Source organism: Aspergillus udagawae, assembly GCF_001078395.1.
Source record: "Aspergillus udagawae IFM 46973 DNA, scaffold_8, whole genome shotgun sequence".
In the NCBI taxonomy this organism is placed as follows: Eukaryota; Fungi; Ascomycota; class Eurotiomycetes; order Eurotiales; family Aspergillaceae; genus Aspergillus; species Aspergillus udagawae.
In genome coordinates this window covers 211,825-237,405 of record NW_025091271.1, presented here as the reverse complement: position 1 = coordinate 237,405, position 25,581 = coordinate 211,825, and the positions used below count along the sequence as shown (strand labels likewise).

At 50.7% G+C, this 25,581-nt stretch overlaps 6 protein-coding genes and 1 non-coding gene across 7 annotated transcripts; 3 read left to right on the top strand and 4 right to left on the bottom strand.

Annotated features, from left to right (window-relative positions):
- Positions 1–330: 330 nt before the first annotated feature.
- On the top strand, positions 331–2,376 carry Aud_009573 (putative squalene-hopene-cyclase; the record flags this gene model as incomplete). Its single annotated transcript, XM_043294424.1, has 1 exon — positions 331–2,376. One exon carries the CDS (start codon positions 331–333, stop codon positions 2,374–2,376), a length of 2,046 nt encoding a protein of 681 aa, XP_043150359.1.
- Positions 2,377–2,503: 127 nt separating this feature from the next.
- Aud_009572 lies at positions 2,504–2,614 on the top strand. The gene has a single exon. It is a non-coding gene; the product is annotated as a tRNA-Leu (tRNA).
- A 413-nt stretch (positions 2,615–3,027) lies between these two features.
- Positions 3,028–10,589, bottom strand: Aud_009571 (type I polyketide synthase; the record flags this gene model as incomplete). The annotated part of the gene is made up of 2 exons (XM_043294423.1): positions 3,028–4,009; positions 4,057–10,589. 2 exons carry the CDS (start codon positions 10,587–10,589, stop codon positions 3,028–3,030), a joined length of 7,515 nt encoding a protein of 2,504 aa, XP_043150358.1.
- Positions 10,590–12,857: 2,268 nt separating this feature from the next.
- Aud_009570 (MFS transporter) lies at positions 12,858–14,534 on the top strand (the record flags this gene model as incomplete). Its single annotated transcript, XM_043294422.1, has 6 exons — positions 12,858–13,055; positions 13,197–13,519; positions 13,572–13,834; positions 13,891–14,031; positions 14,085–14,313; positions 14,396–14,534. The coding sequence occupies 6 exons, from the start codon at positions 12,858–12,860 to the stop codon at positions 14,532–14,534; spliced, it is 1,293 nt and encodes a 430-aa protein (XP_043150357.1).
- A 194-nt stretch (positions 14,535–14,728) lies between these two features.
- On the bottom strand, positions 14,729–15,462 carry Aud_009569 (GIG1 family protein; the record flags this gene model as incomplete). The annotated part of the gene is made up of 2 exons (XM_043294421.1): positions 14,729–15,264; positions 15,318–15,462. The coding sequence occupies 2 exons, from the start codon at positions 15,460–15,462 to the stop codon at positions 14,729–14,731; spliced, it is 681 nt and encodes a 226-aa protein (XP_043150356.1).
- A 601-nt stretch (positions 15,463–16,063) lies between these two features.
- Positions 16,064–17,687, bottom strand: Aud_009568 (uncharacterized protein; the record flags this gene model as incomplete). The annotated part of the gene is made up of 5 exons (XM_043294420.1): positions 16,064–16,232; positions 16,298–16,812; positions 16,866–17,108; positions 17,142–17,580; positions 17,680–17,687. 5 exons carry the CDS (start codon positions 17,685–17,687, stop codon positions 16,064–16,066), a joined length of 1,374 nt encoding a protein of 457 aa, XP_043150355.1.
- Positions 17,688–23,513: 5,826 nt separating this feature from the next.
- Aud_009567 (putative FAD binding monooxygenase) lies at positions 23,514–25,159 on the bottom strand (the record flags this gene model as incomplete). Its single annotated transcript, XM_043294419.1, has 4 exons — positions 23,514–24,032; positions 24,091–24,461; positions 24,533–24,804; positions 24,870–25,159. The coding sequence occupies 4 exons, from the start codon at positions 25,157–25,159 to the stop codon at positions 23,514–23,516; spliced, it is 1,452 nt and encodes a 483-aa protein (XP_043150354.1).
- Positions 25,160–25,581: the final 422 nt, after the last annotated feature.

Sequence of the window (25,581 nt, the reverse complement as noted above, 5' to 3'; positions counted from 1 at the left end):
CCATAACACCGGTCATACCCGCAACCAGCGGCTGATCTTAAATCCCAGCTTATAGACGTCAGAGGTCTTTTGGAGTGCGCAGTCAGAAACCGAACGGGACTGAAGTCGACTTTGCCAATATACGGATCGTAAAACTGTAAACCCAGGTTAGAGGCACAATGTCTCGGAAGAACCAAGTGTAAGCGTAGTTAGGCCTCCAGTGTCCAGTATGCAGTGATCAGTGAGATGGGAAACACGCCCGCAGAAGCATAAGACTAGTATTGAAATGAGAGTTAAGATGTACATCTGCTTGCTGGGCGCCGTTCGCCAGTCAGATAACACTAATCAACAATGTCTCGTACTGCGGAGTTGGGGATGCAACTCACTGCTCTGGCTGGCTGCCATCCAGAGCAATATTGCCTGCTGTCAGACGCAAATCGGGCGCTTCGATTGTCGGTCCAATATAGCAAGCTTCGGAGAAATCCAGGGGGCAATTGGCGTGGAGAGACCAGGACCGACGACATTGCAACAACAGCCGAGCATATCCTCATGCACCAGGCTCTCGGTATCAGCCTGGATACGGACCGCGATGCATTTATTTCATGGCTCTATTCTATTCAGAACTTGGATGGTTCATGGGGCATCAACCCAGGGGACCATGACAAGCTTTCAGTCACGGTTGAGGTCTATCTCGCTTTGAGAATCTTGGGTGTCTCGCGGAAAGATCCTCAAATGCGCACATCTCAATCGTTCATCCTTGCGGCAGGAGGAATAAGAAACGTCTGTTTTATTACCCGCATTCATCTTGCAATGTTTGGCTTATATCCCTGGAATGCTGTGCAAAGTCTTCTTCCCGAGTTCATATTCCTGCCCCAACATTTTCTAAGCAGTGTATGCTGCTGGCCAGGAACGGATCGGACAGCATTGATCCCTCTCCTTATTCTCTGCCATCATCGTCCAATCTTCCCATTACCCAGTCAGGAATGCCCAGCCAGCGCGTTACTAAATGAATTGTGGTGCAAACCACAAGAACCGCAAGAGAAAGCCTTTTGCGGTGCTTTGCCAACCCGCACTTGCAGGGACATTGCAATAGCCTCGACCTCCACAGACCTGATTGTGCATTTTCTGAACTCGCTAGAATACATATTCCCCCTCCGACGCTATGCTCTCGATCGGAGCGTTGGGTTCGTCCTTGAGACTGTGCGGGAAATGGTAGGTACAGGGCATCGGTCGCGGCCGTTGCACATGGCGATGCTTGCATTGAAACTGGAGGGTTACCCGGTTCACTCGCATCCTCTACGTACAGGTCTGGACTATCTCGGACACTTTGTATATGAGGATGATAATGGGAAGAGGGTGCTGAGTGGGAATACAACCTTCCGCGACAGCAGTCTGATGATTACGGGCCTCGGAGACGCTGGCATCGCAGACGATACTCCGTGGTTCAGGAAGTCATTGCAATGGCTGCAGCATTGTTTACTCCCGGACGGTAACAACGACACATCCAAGACGTTCGACACTCGCATTTTTCGTGTGGACAATGTGGCAGCAGCAATTTATGCAGTCATTCGACAGGACCCTCTGATGGTCGGCTCCGCCTTTGTCTCCAACGCTCTGAAATGGCTTCTGAAGCGACAGAATGCAGATGGCGGGTGGACTTCTATATGCTGCAGTGACTATCACACCTCGCCAGATACACTTGCGCTTCAGTCGACGCCAGACGTGACAGGTCACGTCCTCGAAACCTTCGGCTTGATTCTAACGCTGAGTCGACGGAACGAGATACTGGCTAGGCAAGGGATATTGATCGATCATGTCGCATCTGCTTGTCAAACGGCAATACACTACCTGTCATTGATCCAGCAACCCTGCGGGGCCTGGTTTGGGTGCTGCATCAGACACCACATTTACGCGACAAGTGCTGTTCTCCGCGCCTTGGCCTATTTCATCGGGGTCAAAGACCGCAACAGGTGGGCTGAGAGAGATGACAGTATCAACGACGATGTGTGCCAAGCGATCCACTGGCTCCAGCGCGTCCGCAATCCAGACGGAGGCTGGGGGGACATCTCCTGGAGAGAGAAAGGTGGGAAGTCTACAGCGTCACAGACAGCTCTGGCACTCCTGGCGTTACTTCCCTACCTGTCACCCATGGAGAGCGTGCTCCGAAAGGGAGTGGAGTATTTGGTACAAACACAGACCAAGACACTCGTTGGAGGGGCAACATGGATGGAGGACCAGTCGACGAGGGCTGGTTCTTCGGCCTGCACATACATCACCTCTTCCTATACCTCGCATTGTTTCCCCATGATGGCAATTGGCAGGTATGCACAAGCACTGAGACAGTATGAATGTGGTGGCGAACCTATCTTCTCAGGCAGGGCGGAGAATGTACAATAATCCTGTAAACTCCTATTTTATTTGTTAGTCAACGGCGTACATTCCTACTCTAACACGAGCCAGTGTACTTTTGTGAGTGCATCCTTTTCCCGATTATAGCAACATATTCCAACACTAAAACAGCTACGGCAAGGTGTCCGAGTGGTCTAAGGAGCACGGTTCAGGAACTGGACCTATAAACTGATTCTTCAGTTTCCGTGTCTCGAAAGGGGCGTGGGTTCGAATCCCACCCTTGTCATTCTTGTTTTTTCATCTGATATTTCATGTATTTATTTATTTACCTTATGTGTTTTTTGGGACGCTCAAAGGTATTGCACCTTGAACTATGATTATTAGTGTCTGTGTAGAAGAGTGAAAACTTTAGTCACCATGCTAGTTTGTGGATATATATTTACTTCATGTGCGGACACTGAAAGTTTCTTTGGAGATGCAAACCATGAAAATATCACACTCCACATTGCTATATATTTTTCTTCGACAGGCCGTCCGCGCAAGTGTATCTTTAGCCGCAGATGTCTCCGTCTTTCGCATGATTCATACTACTCATCTGAGGCTGATGAACGTGGTGTAGAGGGGGTCCTGGATACCAGGCCCAAGGAAGGAAATGACGAGCGCGAGGCCCTGGAAGACATGTCATCACGAGAACTGTTCTTAGCAGCCACTTCCTTGCAAGACATCGACACTGCTTGCGATGGGAATCAAACCTGGTGGCAGCATTGATACAGCAGCTGCCGCGAGCGTGGTAATGGACTTGCCACTCAAGATCTGCATCGTGGGCATTTCCACCAACAGTTCCTTCTGGAACCACCGCCGCAGATCGACGGCGACAAGGGAGTCAATGCCGAGGTCGGTAAGCCGCGTGTCTGGCGGCAGCGCGGCATCCGAGGGAAGATTGAATTTATTGCGCACTTTGCGAGAGAAACCCTCCGTGACGACCTCGACTGCTTCCTCCATGTTGGTCACAGTTTCCAGGCACGTCCTCATTGACTGGCTTTCACCTTGTGTTGTAGGGACGTCGGAGCGAGACTGGATGTGGTAGTTGATGCGGTGCCAGGTGAAGGGGGAATGGTACCAGATGATATCGGGCTGCTTTACCGGATCGGTGACTGGCGCCCCTGCAACAATCTCCGCGTTCCGATTCGAGGAGGGATGACCGGCGAGAATGGCCTCGGCGAAGAGTTCATGCAGGTCCCGTTCGGAGAGCTCTTCGGCGCCGAGACTGTTGCGCAGGTACTCGGCGAGCTCAGCTCCCTTGCGGGCGATATAGCCCACGCCGCTGATAACGCCGGGTTGGACGATGCTGCCGACACGGTTCTGCATGCGTCGCCGACGAATCAGCCCGGCTTGGAAGCCATTGGCCGCTGAATAGGCGGACTGGTTCCAGTTCCCGATCACACCAGCGAGGGAGCCGCAGAGGATGAAGAAGTCCAAGTCGGTGCCGCAAGAGAGCTCGTCCAGCACCAGACTCCCAAGCACCTTGGCGGCAAAAGTGGATTGCATCATTTCCAGCGAGACACTAACGAACGGTGCGTCATGCAGAACTAATGCTCCGTTTACAATGCCTCCGAGGGGTGGATAATGCTGCTGGATATGGCGATAGACGGACGCGATGGAGTCCCGGTTCGACAGGTCCCTGATGGATTAGATGTTGTAACCAAATATTGGAGAACGGAGACTTACATCTTCATTGGCACTACCTTGGCCCCCAATGCTGCCATCGCCTCAAGCCATCGAGAACTTACATTTGGGGATCGACTGGTGAGAATTACATTGCGGGCTCCGCGGGCGATTATCCAGCGACAGACTGAGCGGCCCAGATCGCCTGTCATCCCAGCCAACAAATATGTCTTGTCTTTGGACAAATGGATCATGGAGCTCGCTGTCTGGACCCGGACAGATAGTGGGTTGGAGACATCGTACCGAGTCCAGTCAATAATGAGGCCTTGTTTCGCCTCTAGCCCTGTAGCAGAGAATTCCTTGATGTTGACCACCGGAGACGAGGTAAGTCTTGTTGACTGCATCAATTGCGTGACCATCGTAAGAGTATCGGTCAGTAAAGGGTAGGGCATCTGGTTTTCATGAACTGGTGGTACCGCCACGACGCCATACAGGCTGCTCAACGTCCCCCGTAGCACATGGTAAGGCAGCAGCTGGCTGATGCTCCGAGAGAACCCATCGTTCCCATCCTCCGAATCAAGGGATATGAACATAGAAAGCTCTGGGGAAATGAGGTTGGCAAGCGCACGAAGCGAACTCCGTGGGTGTACAATTACGGTATTCTCCCGCTGACTGGACAAATCAGCCGTGGTGAACTGGCATCGAATGCCTTTGGTAACAGCGTGCATTTCAATTGCCTGTTGTAGGGCTTCATCTGCTTCATGCACCCACACGACCGTGGAATCTTCTGCCTGTTGGACGATTGAGTAGGCCACAATAGCTGTTACAGCGGCAGGTAACAATGTTTGATCCTCATTCTCGGAAACTTCAGCTGGAAGCTCACGGCACCAGCTGGATGGCGTTGTGACAACAGTGGCATTTCTGTCCGCAAAGGCAAGCATGCGCTTGTTGCTGTTGGTCTCTATTCCAATTACCAGATGAAGGAAGACTCTTCCACCCCCCACCCTAACCGCTTGCGCGCTGGAACATTGGATATGCAGGCGGATACACGCATGGGTAGCAGTGTGCGTCTTTGGGCCATCGCTGCGCTCATCGTCCATATGAAGCTCGTACTGACCGCTGGAATCAGACGGTACCAGCTTGACGGACGCATCTTCCAGCTGAACGGATTGGTAGACCGCCTGCCGACAGGCTTCGTACCGAGTGTTCAACTCCGGCGCGTCGGCAAGGCGCGGGATTATCATCGCGCCCTTTTCAAGGCGCAGCTCGGGCTCTGCCACCCAGACACGGCCAGGCAGAGTGTAATGGTTAGGCTGGTCAGTATACACCAGACGCATCAGTGTGCGAGCGACAACGACAGCATCAAGGTCCGCGGGTTCGACGACATTGAGATACTGATACAGGCCATCCTTATGCTCGTAGGGGAGGCATTTCAGCCAACCCTTGCTCATACAAAACCAGGGGCAGTCCGATTCTGAGCCAGCGGTCACCCAAAGAAGCTTCCGAGCCATTCCGACCAGGTATTGAAGCCCTTTGAGACGGTCTTCGCTCAGGTCCTCGAAGCATGGCTTGTCGACGTCGGTTAGGACTAGGGCGCTAACAGCCGAGCCACGCAGGTCATTATCACCTAAAGTCTCAAGAGTTTGTACTTGCATAACGCGATAAAAGTAAGGACCTAAAAGTCCAGATATGTCATCGACAAGGCGCAATGTGTGGTTTTCAGCACCGCCAATAATCACCAGCGTGTCTGTGCCTTCAGTGTCCGGTACTGATAAGGGCGCACGCAGAAGTCGCATGCGATCATCGACCGCCTGTGAAAGTAGGATCGAATAGGTGCTCAATCGCGGATCGGCCAACTCAGACACAGAATCAAGACCACCAAAGCCAGTGTCCTGAAGAGCCTCATCCCATTCTGAGACGCTCAGCCGAGGTCCCCACATTCGACCGTCCTTCTCACCGACCCACCATCCCTCAAGACCACCAAAGCAGAAGGAAACGCCAAGAGTGTCGGTGTTGGTGGCCTCCATCAGAGCGAGGTAGCCACCAGGCTTGAGCAAGCGGCGAACGTTGGTCAAGGTCTGCCGAATTGACGGGGTGGCATGGAGGACATTGGATGCGATCACCAGATCGTAGTTCGCATCCTCGAAGCCCTGCTGGGTAGGATCCTGCGAGATGTCAAGGGACTGGTAGAGGAAGTGGTCTCCGTGTTCGGCGAACTGCTGCTGGGCGTCCTCGAAGAAACCGACGGAGATATCCGTGAAGGTGTACGAGTGATACGACCGGCCAATGCGAGCCAGCGTGGCGCTGGTGGCCGAGCCGGTTCCAGCTCCAATCTCCAGGATTTTCATACGTGGATAGCGGAAGACGACCTGGCTGGCCACGTCACCCAGGCAATCGTTGGCAGTCTTCGTCTCGACATCGTACTTGTAAAACAGGTCGAGTAGGTTGTCATTGCGTGTTTCCTCGAGGATCGTGGTCTCTCCGCGTAGGAACCGCAGCATATTGGAAGCCACCACCTGGCCCATGACTACTGCCGGTAGTTTCGGAGGCAGCGAGCTCATCAGCCTGTCGAGATCCTCCTGGGTGCTGTCCAGCCATTCTGGAGGACAGATTGGATGCTTTCCCCGCCGTGTCAACGACAGCACATGGTCAAACCAAGCGACTACACGTGCACGATGCCAGTCGAGGCCCTCGCGGTCGGCGGAAGTAAGCTGCTCGCTAATGAGTTTGATATGAATGAGCACTATGCGCTCGATGGTCAGAGTCTGAGTCACAGATTCTGCCGAAGACGTATACAATAGTCTTTTTGCGTCCGGGACGAGGGAACCCCAGACCACCTGGGAGAACGGCCGGCGACCCTGCCTTGTCTTCTCCAAGGGCGCGACTCGCACTCCCTCCATCTGAACAACGCCGTCACCGTTCTGTGTAAACAGCTGCACGTTTCCAGAACATCCTTTACGGCCAAGGCTGTTGATGACAGTGTCAACTAGGAGCTCCTCACTACCGACGGGGTCCCTGTGACGGCCGTAGAAAACTGGATTAAAGATGACACGATCGATTCCGGTCGGGATTAGCATATTATCCAGCTGTCCGTCCCTGATCGTGCTCAGGGCAGCGAGAAGCATCTGCAGACTGGCATCCAATACGGCGGGATGGAACTGCAACGATGAGGCCAGGGTCGTGAGTTTGCCGCTTGACGCATCCAATTGGCGGGAAAGAGAGGTAATACACTGAAACGGTCCTGAATAGCCGTAGCCGATGCGTTTCAAGGATTGATAGAAGCAGTTTATATCCACCGGTCTCATATCTTCACCAACAGGAGCTCGCGGTGGCAGCAGGCGAGCTTCTGGCTCTCCCCATCCCAGAGTCAGTTTCCCCGAGGCGCAAAGAGTAAACCTCCCACCGATCGTGGCATGGCAGCTGAAGGAACCAGTTTCTCTATTTCCACTCTGGGATTGGAAATCGCTGACTCGGAACAGGGTCTCCACCCCCATTGTATCATTTTCGTCCGAGAAAGTAATGGCCTGGGTTATGCTGAACTCATCAACCTGCACGAGGCACACGACCCGACTGCCAGCAACGATGGCAGCCGCCTCCAACGCCATGACTAGATACCCTGTTGCCGGAAACACTGTACGGGACTGAATCTGGTGCCCATCAAGCCAGTCAATTTCCTCCCGGCGCAGATACTGTCGCCAGCGGCACTCGCCATCCGTTGTGTTAGTCTCAAAGACTCCTAGTAACGGATGGGATTGGTGCCGAGCATACAAGCGGTCCCGCAACGCCCGTGTCTCAAACCAGTATGGTTGATTGTGTCCAAAAGGGTATGTGGGAAGGCCTTGGACGATCCTCGGTGGCTTGCGCGATCTGTCGAACAGTGCGACGTAGCTGGCTATATCTATTGAACTCGGCCCCAAATGAATCCAGAATTGGCCGATGGCTTTCGCCAATGATTCGATACCATCCTGGCTACGGTTCAGTAGTCCGACGTAGGGAATCTTTGAAGGGAAGAGATCCGTGATCGTCTGTTGTACCGGGCCTTTGAGAGCCGGATGAGGCCCGATCTCGACGATCAGATCAGGAGGCACATCGTCACCGCTGGAGCGTAACGCTGCCTGCAAGGCTGGAGAAAACAAGACAGGGTTGACCATGTTGTCCTTCCAGTAGTCCCTGGTCATACAGTAGCCATGTTGCTCCAGCGTGATCTCCTGTGCTTCATAGACGCTAGAGAACCACCGTGACGCCAGGTGGGAGCGAATCTGAATCTCTGCTGCGTCCAAGGCTCGCAGATAAGCTGCTGCACAAGAAGCCATGTGATGGGAATGGTATGCTGTGTGAACGCGGAGAAGCCGCCCGAACTTCTTCTCTTTGAGGAGAATCTGTTCAACCTGGGATATGGCATCACGGTCACCGGAGAGCGTGACACTGGACGGAGAGTTTACTGCCGCCAAGCTGATTTTGCCATCAAGTCCTGGCTGCTGGCAGAGAACGGTAACCTCCTCCTGAGTGATTCCAGCCGCCAGCATTGCCCCCTCTTCAGCCAGCCCCGCGACGTGACCTCGCAGGTACGCGATTCGGATGGCATCAGCCGATGACAAGAACCCGATAGTGTATGCCGCTGCAATTTCACCGGAGGAATGGCCAACGACTACAGCTGGGGAAACTCCCAAAACAGAAAGAACATTAACAAGAATGATCTGGAGTGCTGTGCATAATGGTTGTGAGATTGCGGCCTCATGCAGCTTGGAGTGAGCCTGAGCTGCAGCCAGCTCTTCTTGGAGGGAGAAGCTCGGCCGGAGCTCGACAGGCAGGTCGGCAAGCGATGTTTCCATTTCGTCTAACCAGATCCTGGCCTCAGGGCAGTGAGCGATAAGGTCCAACCCCATCTGCGGCCACTGTGCGCCCTGGCCTGTGAAAATCCCCAAGATGCGTTTCTTCTCATCTGTATGTGGCTGGGAGCTTACGATGGACGACGGCCTTTTGGTCTTGATGAGGTCAAGCTCTTCGCGGATTCTTGTGATTAAGAGATCTATTGTAGGTGCCCAGAGGGAGATACGATGCATCAAGAAGGAACGTCGCTGTAGTAAGGACCATGCCAAGTCGACCAGGTCGACCATAGGATTGTTTTCGAGATATTGAATGTATTGTTCCAGCATGGTAGCAAGCGCTTGCACAGAAGACGCGGAGAAGAAAAATGGCAGCACAACAGGGATTGGGGCTCTAGGCGATAGTTGAGCGGGCTTGCCTGTTGCATTTATGCTGTCCTCATAGCTCTCAAGAATCGCATGTGCATTAGTGCCCCCAAAACCAAACGAGTTGACAGACACGCGGCGTGGAACCCCGGGCTTCAGAGCTGGCCATGGCATAGCCTGAACTGGGACCTTGAGGCTGGCAGAAAATGGTTCAAGCTGTGGGTTGAGTTGGTCGAACAGAAGGTTAGGTGGGATCACTCCATGCTGAATGCACAATGAAGCCTTGATAATGCCTGCTAGGCCGGCTGTGCCTTCAGTATGTCCAATCACTGTTTTTATTGATCCCACAAACAGTTTCTCAGTCTCCCCATGGTGCTTCTGTGATTGCAAGTTTCCGAAGAAAGCATGATAGATGGCTGAAGCCTCTTGGGGATCCCCGGCCGGAGTCCCGGTTCCATGGGCCTCGAAATACTGGCATCGATCCTCGGCTCGGTGCTCTGGGTCCAGGTCGACCATCTGGTAGGCGGACTGGATCAGATCCAGTTGTGCTTTACCGGACGGCATCGTGAGGCCCGTTGTTCGGCCGTCTTGGTTGACGCGTGTGGCTCGGATCACACATTCAATCGGGTCATTGTCGGCGACTGCATCGCTCAGGCGTTTCAAAACGATAGACGCAATGCCTTCCCCACGGGCATAGCCATCAGCCTTTGCATCCCACATGCGCCCGCGTCCAGTGGGAGACAGCATCTGAAGCTTCGACGCCGAGACAAAAACATTGGGGTGCAGCAGAAGGTTTGTTCCCGCCACTACTGCTGTGGAACATTCTCCCTGCCGTAGAGCCGTCACGGCCTGGTGCAAGGCGACCAGACTCGAGGAGCAAGCCGTATCTACCACAAGGGATGGGCCATGCCAATCGAAGAAGTACGAGAGCCGGTTCGCGATGTTGGTCCGCGCCAGCCCGGTAATGGTATAGCGAGGGCATGCTTGATCGTCGATTTCCACGCGAGTCGCCCAGTCTGCCATCATCACGCCGCAGAATACACCCGTGGAGGAGCCCCGAAGAGCGTCGAGCCGCTGCCCGGCCCGTTCCAGGGACTCGTAGACGGTCTCTAGCAACAGCCGTTGCTGAGGGTCTATGGCTTCGGCCTCGCTGGCGGAGATATTGAAGAAAGAGGCATCGAACATGCGAATGTCCTCGGACAGGAAGTAGGACTCCTTGGTGTCGGTGGTCCCATGATGATTGCCATCCGGATGGTAGTATGATCTTCCATTGAATCGAGTGGAAGGTGGCTCAGATGCTACCGTTTTCGGGTTGCAAAGTAGATTCCATAAGCTGGATGGCGAGGAAGATGATCCCGGAAATTTGCATCCGGTTCCAACAAGGGCGATAGGCTCAAGGGTCATTTTCAATCGAATCGTGGAGGAAGATTGAGGAGATTTATAACCAGTATTGTCCTTCCTGGGACATCGATTTTACTCTGCAAGGCCATAAGCGCGGGGATACTCAGTAGCGCCGTGACAACAGTACGCCTGATATGCAACTAACGTTATCTCCAATAACTATCTCCATTAGGGTTGGCCGTGTCTACGCAAGAGACTAATGCTTGGCAAGAATGTCCCGTCTTCCCGAAGTTACTGCATGTTCAAGGACAATTGTATATATGGCCCACGCGAACTCATTTCCAAGACGGAATCCGGAGGAGCCAAGTCGATGTGGGTGTGGACAATTTTTCAAGACTCATGACACCAAACGAAGATTACGCAGTACTCAGACGTTATATTCTATTGAGTCGAGAACCTAGTTCCTACCTCCGGCTCTCAGGTGCACGTCGAGCTCTATACGAGGGCGAAGCAACGCCATCCATTTTAAGCGTGTGGAGGGTAAAGGACAGGGCCTGGGAATATATACAGCGCTGATACTTTGTGCTTTACCCTGCTAAGCAAGTGGACTGGCGAGAATTGCCTCGAGTTGTCCTACCTATAGCAGTTCTTGGCCTAATTGACCTTGTCACAGGAGACACTCACTAATGGTCCTTTAGAGCAGCCGAGACCCTATGCACGAAAGTAATTCGAGTTTAGGTTCGATCGACTTGCCAGAGAGGTCGTATTGATGCATGCAAGTATCTATTTGCATTAGATCATCTCTGCAAGGCACCTGGTGCCACATTCCATCACATTTAATGTGCTGTGCTTTGAGATCAGAAACTAATGCTTCTGCTGGACAACCTCAAATAATAGGCAGCCATATTTAGAAGGTCGCTCACCTTCAGCTATTAGTAAATGTTAAGAGCCGCACGTTCTGCTCCGAAGGACGGATGCCTATGAGCGTAGAAGTCTCTGTCAATATAATCCATACTATACTGGAGCGTGTCTCAGCAATAATTATGGCAATGGAAAATGAACAGATTGGAGATCAACCTTGAATGTCCCACCGACGGAAGAAGCGCATGCTGACGGATCCGGGATTGGTACGCATGTTGTCCTGGAGAATGCGTACAAGAATGAGGTGAAACGGTGTATCAACATGTCCTCAGCCGAAGTCTACAGACGGCTATGAAACCCCCATGGTGCCAGCAATGCAGCGTTCAAAGTGTTGGTCAAGCAGTATGAAACAAGGGGAAACAAGGGGCAATGATTACCAACACTGTTCGCTCGAGGAATGTGTACAGATCAAGGCAGTTTCTGATAGTGGGCCACTCCTTCCATTCCTTCCTATATCGAGGGGTTGTGTCCTGTAGAAACCGGACCACGTACTACAATGAGGGACGATTCCCACGTGCATTGCCCTTCTATGAACATAAGGTGATGATTTACAGCACCAGGGCGGACGTTAAGCGTTGATGGTATATCTCCGATTGCCGCAGTGCCTTCAACACTGTCTTCTAGTGTGGTCAGCCGAATGCCACTTACATTCTAGACTCGGACCACGCATCGACAAACTACATCTTTGTACCGGGATCATTGATACCGTGGTGTCGAGCCGAAATAGCGCAAAGACTGGCAGCGCAGAGAGACGGATCCGTGAATGCGGGGATTGCTCCTTCCATCCGACATCCCAAGTGGAGTGCGCCAAGCAGGAGAACCACCAACAGTCGAATTAATCGAGTCACTGGCCTTTATTCTATGAACCAGCCTTTGGAATAAATTGTCCACACTCCAGAACCTCAGATAGACGCAGCTTGTCAGCCTCGAAGAAGGCTTTGAGAGGACTGTGGATTGGTACAAAGTCACTGCAATGACCTGGTAGGGTGATCTGCAGAACACTAAGATTTAAATTAAGTAGCAAGTTAGAATGCGTTTGCGTAGTCTGAAAGGGGAAATAAAATTGAATAAGAAAATACACATAACACTCTGATCATAGGGTGGTTACGTCCTGGCTAATACACATAAGCAGTAGTTTGATCCTTTTGGCTAGGATCGTCCTAAGCCGAGGATGTCAGCAAGTGCCCTGTCTGACAATAGAACCCTAAGCTGGAGAGCAGGCCAGAGACTTGGCCGTCCATAGATGGGCGATGGTTCTGTCTCAGTGGGTCAGCCCTTCAAGAAAGGGAGACCAGTTCTTGAGTCATCATGTGGGGAAAGATGCTCATGGCAGCATTTATTGACTCATAACAGCACCCAAATCCCGTATCCCGCTTGTCTCACTCGACTCCTCTCTTCTGAGCAGCAAATATGTCGACGACAACAGTTGAGGTTGCTTTGCAAGAACAACAAGACTTGCAGAGCGCAGGCGAAACATTTTGTCCGAGTGCTGACGATGCAATCGTTCAAGCAAAGCAAAAATGGAATGACCCTCCCATCAACAAATGGCGCCTTCTAGCTACATTCGCCAGTTTCGCCGTTGTAGGAGCGAGCGATGGCGTCTACGGAGTGAGATCTCCCTGCACAGAGAAAAAAAAAAAAAAAAAAATAAAAAATACAGACTGATGATTTTTTCTCTTAGGTGCTCGTCCCATATGTATGCCGTGAATCAAGTCCATTCCATGCCTCCTACAAGCTGACCCTGAGTAGCTTCGCGAAGACTATAAGCTGTCTACCACCGTGGTCTCGTTGATTTTCGTGACCCCGTTTGCTGGATACACGATTGCCACTCTCGTTGTCAACAAAATTCATATGACATTTGGACAGCGAGGGATTGCGATCGTCGGTCCCCTATGCCATATCATTCCCTTCGTGATCATGGCCACCCGACCGCCCTGGCCGGCAATGTTGGCCGTCTATGTGATTGTTGGCTTGGGAAATGGCCTCATCGACGCTGCATGGAATTCCTGGATTGCTGATATGGCCAATGCAAACACGACGATGGGGCTCCTCGGGGCGTTTTATGGCCTCGGGTACGTGGATCATGTACGATGACCGTTACGGCAATACTGATGGTCGACGCAGGGCGACCCTGAGCCCAACAATCGCGACGCAAATGATCAAATCCGGCCTACGCTGGAACTATTTCTTCTACACTCTGCTTGGTGGCTCTGTGCTAGAACTACTGGCCAGCGTTGCTACGTTCTGGAAAGAAAATGGGGCCAGCTTCAGAGCCAAAACCCGCAGGAGTACCGATAGCAGTGGTGGGAGCAGAACTACAGAAGCGATGAAAAGACCCATTACCTGGCTGATAGCGGTGTGGCTGTTTGTGTACATGGGTGTTGAAGGTAGGTTGTCTTATTTTTTTCTCGGAGGGAATGCCCTGATCACTAAATCTGATAAGTGTCCATCGGCGGCTGGGTCGTCGATTTCATGGTCCAGGTCCGCAACGGAGAGCCATTCGAATCTGGTCTGATTCCAACCGGCTTCTGGGCTGGTGTCACTATCGGGCGTCTGGTACTCGGCTTCGTGAACGACTGGTTGGGCATGTACCCCCTCCTCGCAGCCCTGGCGCTTGAATGCTGACTGAGGATAAAGGAGAGCGGATTGCTATCACTATCTACCTTGCTATTTCGATCGCCCTGGAGCTTGTATTTTGGCTGGTCCCAAGGTTTGTCGTCTCTGCAGTTGCTGTCTCGCTGCTTGGCTTCTTTACTGGCCCTCTCTTTCCCGCAGCAATCGTAGTGGCGGCCAAGCTGCTCCCGAAGCATCTACATACTCCGGGAATTGGGCTCGCGTCGGCATTAGCCGGCGGTGGTGGTGCAATGTAAGTCTACCTCCTCGTCCGACAATGCTTATGAACTGCTGTTTGAGCGACTGGCTAACATGTCAATCCCCATTGGGCGTAGACTGCCCTTTCTTGCTGGTGCTATATCTGGGGCACGCGGAGTGCAAAGTCTGCAACCTTTCATTCTCGCATTGTTGGTCCTCTTGATCATTATCTGGGCGTTACTTCCTCGGAATAAGCATCGTTCTCACAGCACTTGACGCAGCTATACGAACGACCGATGGATATGATCATATAATAAGCATGGAGTATGCCACGGCATTGAAACGTAAAATTTGTCAGATATAGTATAGCACAAACAAGAGCGGAAGTTCAACTTAATAATCACATCCATCCAATATGACTAGACTGTAGATTTTGCATAGCCCCGATGAGACACCAATGAAAAGAATGCTCACTTGGACACATCACAAATCATCACCATATCATCTTCCCCAATCCACTCCCTCAAGGTCTCCTCGCTTGCATCCCGCACCATAACATGGAAATGCTCCAGCGCCGACACGCTCTGCAACGCCGCCCAATTCTTGAACCACAACACGCGGTCCTCAGGCGCATCCACATGGGCCTCTCTGGCCAACCGCTGCACAAAAGTAGCCGACACAAACGTCTCGATACGGGCGCGCGATTCGGCGGTCAGATTTCCGTCTTCCTGCACTGGAAACGATGTCTTCAGCCAGACGACCAGGTGCCGGATGCCCGGTGCTACCCCGTACGGCCAGTCGTTGAAGCGGATGCAATAGTCGGAGGGGCTTGCAAAGGGGATCGGATTCTTGAACGCGACTTTGGAGTCATGGTGGTCCCAGCCGAGACGCTCCTGACAGATATAGTTGAGGATGCCGCCGTACTGCTCTTTTATGCCCTTGGACCAGTTGATGTAGCGTCTGAGATGCGAGGGGAGCCGTTTGAAGAGTTCGAGTCTATTTTCGTCTGGTCTGTGCTTTAGTTTTAGTGTAGTGTCTCGTAAAGCGGGCAATACATACTGATTATCCATTTGAGCTCGTCCCAGGAGTGTGGCTCGTATTCCTCGTCAGTCTGGCGAAGGAGCATGCGGTCTAACTCTGTGAGATTCCAGTCGGGGATCTCTTGATCCTTTTCGGTGTCAGGAATTTCTGTCGCAGAGCCCATGATTGCGGTAGAAAACTGGTTGATATATGCAGAAGGAGGGATGGATCATTCAAATTTATAAGGCAGACGGGCCGGTCTCGTAATACCCTTGTCCGAATTACTAAACTAATTCAAAGGTGTCACAGCGTTGTGCTTCACAATTCTCCTTGGCATGCAGCAACCTGGTAGGGATGTTCCAATCAGCGGCAACTGGTAGTAGTAGGCAATGGTGAGTGATATGAGCATATTTTGGGCCATTCAGCGCTTCGAGATCCCTCCATACAAGTTACTGTACAAGCCTCTCAAGATTTCTCACACATCGCAACTCTTAAGCGACTTGCTTCTGACACGCCCTTTGCTGAGACATCCTTGCTGGCTTTGACGCCAAGCCCTCGAACAGAGGACCACTATAAAGTCATAAAGAGTTATACATAGGTAAAAGCGTAGTCAGAGAGCTCATTGCATCCCTTTAATTTTGCACTGGTCCCCAATAGCTATCATTTCTGGGTCAATGCACCACCATTCACAAACACCGCGTCGTCAACCCGGTTCGATAAAAATGATATTGGAATTTTCAGAAAGCCCCCAGTACTTGAACACACGGCTACATTGTATCTACCTCTCAGTTGACCTCCCTCCGACGGACTCGGACTGTAGCACTCGGCGGAACAAGTATGTGATGCCCAAAAGTTACATTCTCAGGCCTTTTGTCAAGGGGCTCGATATCATAGTTCAAAACAGTATAGGCGACAATCATCTTGAGTAGATGAAGAGCAAAATGCCGACCAGGACTGAGGAGCACGATAGGTCAGTGAGAAATCATACAATCATTTCCCGGAGGGAGAAAAAAGCTCACCATGCATGACGTCCTGCGCCAAAGGGCAGATATGTCGGGGTGACTGCTACCTTAGTGACCATCTGCTCAGCTGTACTAGTGTCTTTTTTGTTACTTTCCCTGCTTGGGCTCATACAATCCTCAATAGTCTGCTCTTCAACGAATCGGAATGGCTCGTATGACTGCCCTTTGGGATAGAATCTCTCGTCCGTATGAATATCCAACGTGGATGCGGCAACCCATATACCCTGCGGCAGATGTTGGCCCGCGGGTAGTGTGATGCCTGATGGGGGGATTACTTCCCGGCTGGATGCATGTAGACTTACTGGAGTCAGGCGCAATGATTCCCGGATGGCACTATCTATGTAATGGAGCCTCTTGAAGGAGATTGGGTCTGTCCATTCTTTCTCTGAACCAAGGACCTTTGCAGCTTCTTGCTGAAGCTGCTGATACAACTCTTTTTCTGGTGGGAAACTTGCAATATCCAAGATTGCAGCGGAAGAGGTAGAAATAGTGCTCATAAACGGGATAATTGTCTGCTCATTAATTAGCTGAGACTTGAACCGACTAAAGAAAGGATGGACCTTACAAAGAGATTGATAGCCATCAAGAGCTTCTCCTTGTCGAGTCCATTAGAACCATAAATCCTGCGGGATTCTCGAATGAACGAGGTTGCAACGTTGTAGGGTACTCTGGAGTTTTCATCAGAGACTTGCTCCTGTTCCTCCAGCTCAACCTGGGCTAACCACTCCTTGAGAAGTGGTTCAGTGGCAATCCACACTCTCCTTTGAGCAAAGTATAAAAGGACTCTGAAAAAGGCACCAAGCAGTGGCTGTAAGAACCAAGGGGTCAATTGACCACACACTATCATGGCACCCGCTTGGAGGCTTATAAATCCAGAAAGAGAACGCATGAAGGTCGCATCGCGACCTAGCGGCAAGCCCCATGAGAGTCGGCTAGACATGCCTAATGCAACTTTTTGTATCGCTTCAACCAGGTGGACTGGTTGCCAATTATTGTAATCCTTGCCAAATTCATGGTCAATGTTCCGTCGGAGCTCGTCAGCAAGCTCGCGCTGGATACAGTCTAGTTTCTGAGTAAGAAACTGGCTGGCAACTATACTGCTAACCTTGGCCACCTGTGGACATAGACCATTGGGAAAGATACTGGGGAAGAGACTCTTCAACTGCAGAGTGTGGGTCACGACTTCCCGTTGCGATAGAAAGCTGTCAGGTTGCCGCAACATCCATTCAAAATCCTTCACTGACAAGATAACTTGAGGGCGTAGGTTGCCATTGGCATAACTAAAGAGGCGACCATGTCGATTAAACTATTCCCATTAGCATAACTAGATAAAGGTCCCGTGGGCTCGGGTCACTGCGTTCGCAAAGAAATATTTTTACCTTGTCATATCCTTCTGAGAGCAACGGTCGAGCCGAAACCCAGCCTCGTAACCAGGTCCTAAGTCCACTGAAAATCCCCTTTCTTCTTCTAACGCGAGGAATCTCTCTGGGAACTGAAGGGGGGATCTTCAAGGGCCCTAAAATGAGAGCGGCAGAGATGAGGAACACGGCGCCGAGAACGAGTGCGATAAGTAGGTCTGGATAGGTAGAGAACATGAGCTTTCTCGTCATCCTGTAGGATTGTGGGTGTTCTAGTACTGGGTATAGAAAGGAAAGTCTTAGGATCGGGATGCCTTCAGCTCTGGCAGCCGAATCTGGAGAATATAAGGCGAACATTTATGGGGAAGAATTATGCAGAGGGCCATGGAAACATCACAGCCAAGGCTAACGCGTAAGAACAGGTTGTAACCGGACATGAGTCTATGAATCTCAGAAGTAACCTTAAAAAGCGGTCCATTGCCAGCGTATCCACGGACCGAAGACCAGCTGGGTTGCATTCCAGATCTCCCCACTAGCATGCTAACGGGGGATGTATCCTTTGGAGGCGCGTCCCCTTGTATGCTTAGCTAAGATTACTAGAGGAACGCTGCCCAGGTGAGAGGTACGGGCTTGCAGCTCGGCGGGTGTTGGAAAAAACTCACTGGGTGTCGGTGAAAACTTGGTCAGCGGGTGTGGAAGCATAAATCAATTTCAAAGAGCATGACACCTGTTTAGGATACACTATTTATCACCGTTGTTCCATTTCTTGGAGTAGAATCTCCGCGCTGAATATGCAAGGCCAATCCAACACACTCAGTCAGACTTTATGGTTTTCTTTTTCGTCCTCTCCGTGCTTCCCAGGGCCATCTTGCGGAAGGACAATTCTAGACGTTGAAGACTCCACACAAGATTACCTGATGGTCCGGTTCCCAGAGGGGCTTCCTTAACGCTCACCCACTGTCCAGCTTTTTTCCGTTCATCTCTGTCTTGTCTAAGGATCCAGCCTTCCTCCGCCGCTGGTCATTCACTTCCTTCTCAGACTGTTGGATATGCCAGAGAAGGATTCCATAGGAACCGTCCAACACAAAGAAGGCCGCCGTACCCCACCACGCCAAGGGACTGTGCCATATAACATGCCCATGCCGATACCTCAAAGCAAAATACAGTACGCTAAAAATAGTCCCCACAAAGCGGGCGAGCCTAACAACCAGTAAAGCGATTAGTTAAGGCATAGGTGAGATCATTTGGAGTTCGCTGACCTACCAAATAAAAAGGGATGTCCCGCGGCTGCTGTCTCGGACAATCAGTTGGCAGAGGCAACCGGCGCTGAGGAACAACTGGCAGAACCAACCACTCCATGCCATTCCGTCATCCGGTCCAAATTGGTCGACCAACGCCATATGTGCAGTCATCCAACCGACAATACTGACGGCGAATATCCAGGAAATATTCCGCTGAATTAGCGGGGCATGCTTCCATTCATTGGGCGCGAACCTCATAGCCGTGAAGACGACCACGACACTGAGGGCCAGCCAGCTCGCGAAGAGGTACTGAAGAATTGGGTCCTCCATCGGGGGGTAAATCACGGAGTATATGAACTCAAAGGCGATATCGCAACAAAGTGGCATCAATGGCATGCAGTAGGTACGGTCCTGGAACGACTTGCGGATCATTCCAGTGTAACTAGCGAGCCAGCATACACACATGCCCACGCTCGTTACAGTGAGTGCAGAGGGGTTCTTGCGATACCCCTGAGACGCCTGCAGCTCCTCGACCTGGGACATTCTTAGCAAAGATAGTGTCAGAGGAACTGTCACTGTAGGCTTCTTTGATGGATCGATTCATGTGTTTTGGGTAGTTAAAATCTTTCGAGTGGACTGTCCATGAGGGGGTACAGTTATTTAACAGAACTTGGTTGGCATTTTGGGCGCTGAATAATGAATTGACATCATGGCTGGAAGGGACCTAGGGTCTAGATATGATGACTGGCTTATTGCTTGAGAGGATTCTAGGAAAACATGGGGTCATCTATTCTGGACTGAACTGTGGTGTTACAGATGGCTGGCCACAGCATCGCCGCTTTTTCTTTCGTAGGGCTGAATTAACGCAGCATCCGGCGGGGAACGACCCGCACGGCTTAGACAGACCTACCCATAATCAACATGGCGGATACGTATACCACTGCAAAGGCGTGGATACAACGGTAGGATGCTCTTCAGTGTTACACTATCTGTTATCTCATTGCGACGTGTCCATGACGGTCCATAGTGTTTGCCATTATATTTGTACATTCAGACGTTTTGCACCCACCAATAGCCGTCCATTTCATTTGGTTCATCCTGTGGAATGCGCCAGCCTCTGCGGAATCTGCGACTCCGGACGATCCCTTGGTTCCGATAAATTCTGCAGATTTGCTTTCTGTTCGTCAGGTAACACCTGTGGCACGTTGATGGAACCCGCTTTACCATTACAAAAGAATCGCTAGTATCTCTCATACAAATACCCAGCATCAGGGCTTGAGTTAGTGAAACTGCTGCGATAGACAGATAAAACTAATAGAGTTCTGCCTTGCTAGATATCTATTTGTTCTTGAAAAACTGATATTTCAATCCCTTCGGCCCTAAATTCCTTGTTCAACCATCTGTTGGAGCCACCTGCTCGCATAATTGAGCACCGAGACGGCGGAAAGCTCAGGTCGCATTGCACCTCGACTTCACCTTTTCGGGGAGCAGCTGCCTACAAACTTCCCAATGCACTCGATTATCGTCAACACGAGCTTATTGCATCCTCTTTCAGTGCAGTTGATTGTTTTGGCACTTCCCTTCAGTGTCTGTGTCATCCGCTACACCCTTTGCAGTGTCCTGATTACCTGTGCCCGAAGAGGTTCCCTATCCCGGTACTTTGGTCTTGCTACACTGGTATTTCTGTCTGTTGTGCAAGCCGCTAGCGCAGTATTACTTCCGTTATATCGCCCACTAAGGACGTATTTGGGTGTGGAACCCTTCCTACACACCTTACAAGCATTCAACCTCGTGATCCTCCTCGAGCTTGATGGAGCAGACCTTGAAAGGGAGGGTCTCTTCCACCCTCATGCGAGGCTGAGCAAGAGAATTTGGAGCGGAATGTATCTACACTGCAATTATCGAGGCATTCGGACGAAGTGGCAGGTGAAGAACACACCTGATTTCCCGCCCTGTGTGAAACACGCCAAGTGGCTAAGCCCAAATCAATTCTGCATGAGGCAGAGCATTATTGCAGCATGGCAACTCTTTTCTATAGCCCTTGCAGTCCGGTTTGTGCAGAGCATTGTACCCAAATCGACGACTTGTGGTGAAGTCCTGCCCTTAACTAGAGGCTTGTTGCCTCTTATATGGATTGTCATCAGTCGCTCAATTATTGACATCGCTTTCCGGCTGAACAGCGTTGCCTCCGTCACCATAGGCCTAACTACACCAGTCGATTGGCCGCCGCTCTTCAATAGCACACTGGATGCTTGGACCCTGCGCCGGTTCTGGGGGCTATATTGGCATCAGTGGCTGCGATGGCCTTTTACCGCCATGGCGACATTCTTGGTGAGGAAGATCTTGAGAATTTCAAGACCAGGGCCGGTGTACAGATACATCCATGTTCTATGTGTGTTCAGTCTCTCAGGTATCTTCCATCTCATCAATGATGTCTTCCAGGGAGTTCGATGGCGTGAATCAGGCGCTCTGCTATTTTTCTGCAGTTTCACCATGGGATTTATGATTGAGGACGGTATCCAGGAGCTGTGGCGTCACATCACAGGAAAACATGCAAAAACACAGTCAAACAGGAGTGATAATGAAGGGCAGTCAAAAGACACTGCCCCAACCGTCCCTCCTCTGTGGAAGAGATTGGTTGGATTTTTGTGGGTATGGGTCTGGATGAGCATTATGACGCCGGTGTACATGCGGCCATTCTTGCAGGCGGTATGCCGCCATGGTACTGGATCCGATTTCCTTCGCATGATTCGATATCTAAATCCTGGGATTGGGCTAGTGTGTCTGGTGACAGGAACACTGTTTCTTTGGCGTCACATTGGTATAAGCATCTGACAAGAACACCTGTTCTGCTCGCTGAGTTTGCAGATGAGAACTAACAAGCACCGATCTTCCTCTGATTCACAACCGGTTATGAGCCCGGGAGCAACCTCTTGTATCCAGTAACCCAGAGTCCTTAAGAACGTATATTCAAAGCCTCTACAATTGCTATCCACCATTTCTTGGTGAAACCCCACTGCAATGGATCTCCCATTTAGCTCGTCAATCTCATCGTTTCCGATAGAGTCACAGTAATTGAGCCACTTTCTAGAAATGCATCATACCTCGTCTTGTTCGGAGCGGGATCATAATGAAAATTTGCCCACCTGTCCATCTAGCGGATCTGATTTCCACACAACCGACCCGGCTCACCTAAACACCTCGTCCGTTGAGAACACCCGGAGATCGTTGGTATCATCCGGAATGAAGATGTGTCCGTAGAGAGTAACCAGTGAAGACAGTGTGAAATATGCAAGGGTTTGGAGAACTGAAGATTGCCCTGAGGAACTTAAAAAAATAAGGCTCCTATGAGAGCTGCTGGTTATAAGCAGGTTGAGGAAGTGCAGTGGGCAAAGAACCTGTGAAATCAGCCAGATTCCAATGCAGCTAGGAACTGGCAACACTTCTGATTAAATAGGCATGATACACACATTACTGGCGGTGATATTGAGTGTTATGACTAGGCGATCTCAAAGTCGCTTCAGACCGGTCGTGTAGGCCTTTTTGGTCCCTTCCCTTAGGTGTCTTTTTGGTATTAGGTCCATTCACCAGCATGAACAGGAAATCTCAACCTTCTCCATGTTCTGGCGGAGCGACGATTGTCCCCGTCACCATGATTCTATGTTGGTTTTCTTTGACCAGTGTCGAAAATTAACTTGTTTTTAGGCACTATTAGAATGGGGGGCTCCTATGGAATTACCTATGGAATTACCAGTCTAAATAAACTGGGAGTAAGAGATGGAGCCGTATATCAGGCTTTGTGACGAGATTCTTTGCCACCGTTAGTATTACTGCATTGTTTAAACTGAATCATTCCGCGATGGTGAGTTAACTCGTGAACAGGACTACAGTATTTCCTTATAAGCGAACTTGCATCCCAATGGTGTATATGATAAGGTTAGCTGTAAAAGTGGTACTATTTAGAACATGTAGCTGCTTGTCACTGTTACTCAGACAGACTGTGAGGTTAAGTTTGTAGTCCTAAGTGACCTTACAGAACACCATTCAGCTAGACGGCACAAGGACAATTATCATGTATATAGCCTCTTAGTAGTTACTTCTGCAATATGAACTTGCGAACACACTATGCTGATATTTCATTCAGTGATTCCTCTACAGGCACCCAATACGGCGAGATTGACTAAGCCACCCAGTTCAAAGGCCCAGAATTTTGTCCAAAGAGTGCGACATGATTTGCATGGGGGACTGGAAAATTCATGCAGAAACAGTAGTTATAGTTACAGAAGTTAAGCTTATGTCACATTCAATAATGTTCAAATCTACCCACCAATCATTTCACTTTTCGTGAGTGTCAAAATCTGGATGTTCCGGGAAGGTTACATATAATCTAAACGTGGCTTGCCGACAATGTAACTCAACACTCCGATCCTGGATTAGACCAGGTTTACGAGGTAATAGTTGCAAAACTTTACTTATCCGTGTTTGATCAGCATTTTAGGTTTTGGTCTGTCGCTCTTCTTGTCAAGTCTTGCTTAAGCAACACCAGTCTACGAGCTAACCCTAGTTAACCTTCGGATGCATGAAGGTCTGCCATGGACAGGCATCTTTGATGTGTCATCGAATTTTCTCCATGAGGGAGCCGCCGAGAGCCGACATATAGTAGATGTAATATCCAAGAAATTTCAGGTTGACTGACGCCAGTGATATTAGTAACAAAAATGCAAACGCAGCTCCAGCCCATCTTGGAAAGACCGTTTCCTCCCTCCTGAGTGGTGCCCAGCCGGGACCTGAGCGAGTGGGTAAGGGGATGAAGTTTAAGACTGTAGCTCCCTCCAGGATCCTCAGCACTCTCTTCGCGGGTGTGTCTCCAGCGTACGGAACCAAATAACGCAACACTACCCTGTATACCAGATTTGCTCGAGTCTGCAAGCGCACGGCGATCCTCGACACGTTGTAGATTTTGGATATGCGTTTGACTTGGATGTTGCTGAACTCGGAGAGGATGTCCTCAACCTCCTTATCACAAAGCCTGTTTCCTGGATGCTTAGCCCTCAGAGCATCATGTATCTTGTTAGCTAGAGCAGCCGCGTCTTCAATAGCACAGTTGGCCCCTTGTCCAAGGTTCAGTGTCATCTGAAGTAGCAGATTGTCAGACCAAAGGTAGTCGTCACACTTCCGTGAAGCAACATACCTTGTGCATACTATCGCCAATACAGACAATGCGGCCGCAACTCCAGTTTCGAAACACATTTTCTTCTAGTGCCGTCATGGCGAAGGTCTCACGATTCTGCCATACCTGCTTGAATTTGATGTCTTTCCATATGTATTTGTCCGTCAATCGCTGGCCCCAGGCTGCCGCATCTTCGACAGAGAACCGCGGCGCGCTACCGTATCGATATCTTTTATCCAGTTTGACGATGATGAACCAGGACAATCGTCCATTGACTCCCGGGATGAGGATGAATGCGGTCCCATTGTCCACTCTTGCATGCAGGTGCTGCTCGTTCAATCCTGGAACCGTAGTGGAGGCGCCGAAGACGCAGCCATACTCGATACTCATTCCTATCAGCCGTGATCATAGTCAGCCTCAGTTTTGCCTATTCCAATAATATACGGAGTTCAGGAATCTTCACCGTTTATCTCGCTTTCACAGATCAGACCCGGCTGTCGCACTTGGGCTGCGCGCCACATCTGAGTTCGAACACGGCTGTGGACCCCGTCGGCACCAACGACCAGGTCGCCCTCGTAGGTGCTTCCATCTGCGGTGTACACCAGCACACGGCTATCTTGTTGGTCGACCCGTATGACATTTTTGCCCACGTAGATGTTCGATCTCTTGGGAAACGCTTGATACAGAATCTGGAGTAATTGTTGACGGTCTAAACACGCCATTGGGAACCCAAAGCTGGTCGAGAGCAAGACTCCTGATCAGACAGGACAACACCAGGCAAGGCGAAGTTGACAACATACAGCTCATTTATGGTCTTGGGATACGGGTCGCTGAACTGGAATCCGTCCGGGAAACGCAGATTCAAGAAGTGTTTTGGCTTGATCAGCTTCTCAACAGCGTCGTAGAGCCCCAGTTGGTCCAGGATTCGCCCCCCATTTGGCAGGATTGCAATCGAGGCTCCTTCTTGGGGAGCAATTTCAGGCCGCTTTTCAAGGACAATACAGGGGATGTCTGCCTTGTGCAGACAGTGCGCCAGAGTCAGGCCGGCAACGGATCCCCCAACAATGATTATCTTGAAAGGGGAGTCCATTCTGCTGGAGCATGATAGAAGCAAAGCTATTCCGTACGAATAATCTCTTGGAAAGCTTTCGAATAATAAACTATCAATAGGACTTTCGAGGTAGAATCCGAACTTACTTTGCTACCGTACAAAGTGGACCCTACACCGGTCAATTTGCATCCGGAATAATGACGTTCATGTCAAAACTGGGCCATTCTGAGCCTAGAGCCCTAGACTCGGGATCTACAGGGCTGGGATTGACACGGCAGATTTCCATGGGTTCAAAAGATGTTTTTTGACGCTACATGGGCGCTGCATATGCCAATCTATGGCCATGGCCTGCTCTCGATCGAGTGCCATGGCTATACACTTATCTTACTAACATAAGAATCAGAGTTATACCTCACTGCCGAATTATTCACGGCTTTGTTCGGCTCTAAGCGGACCAATCC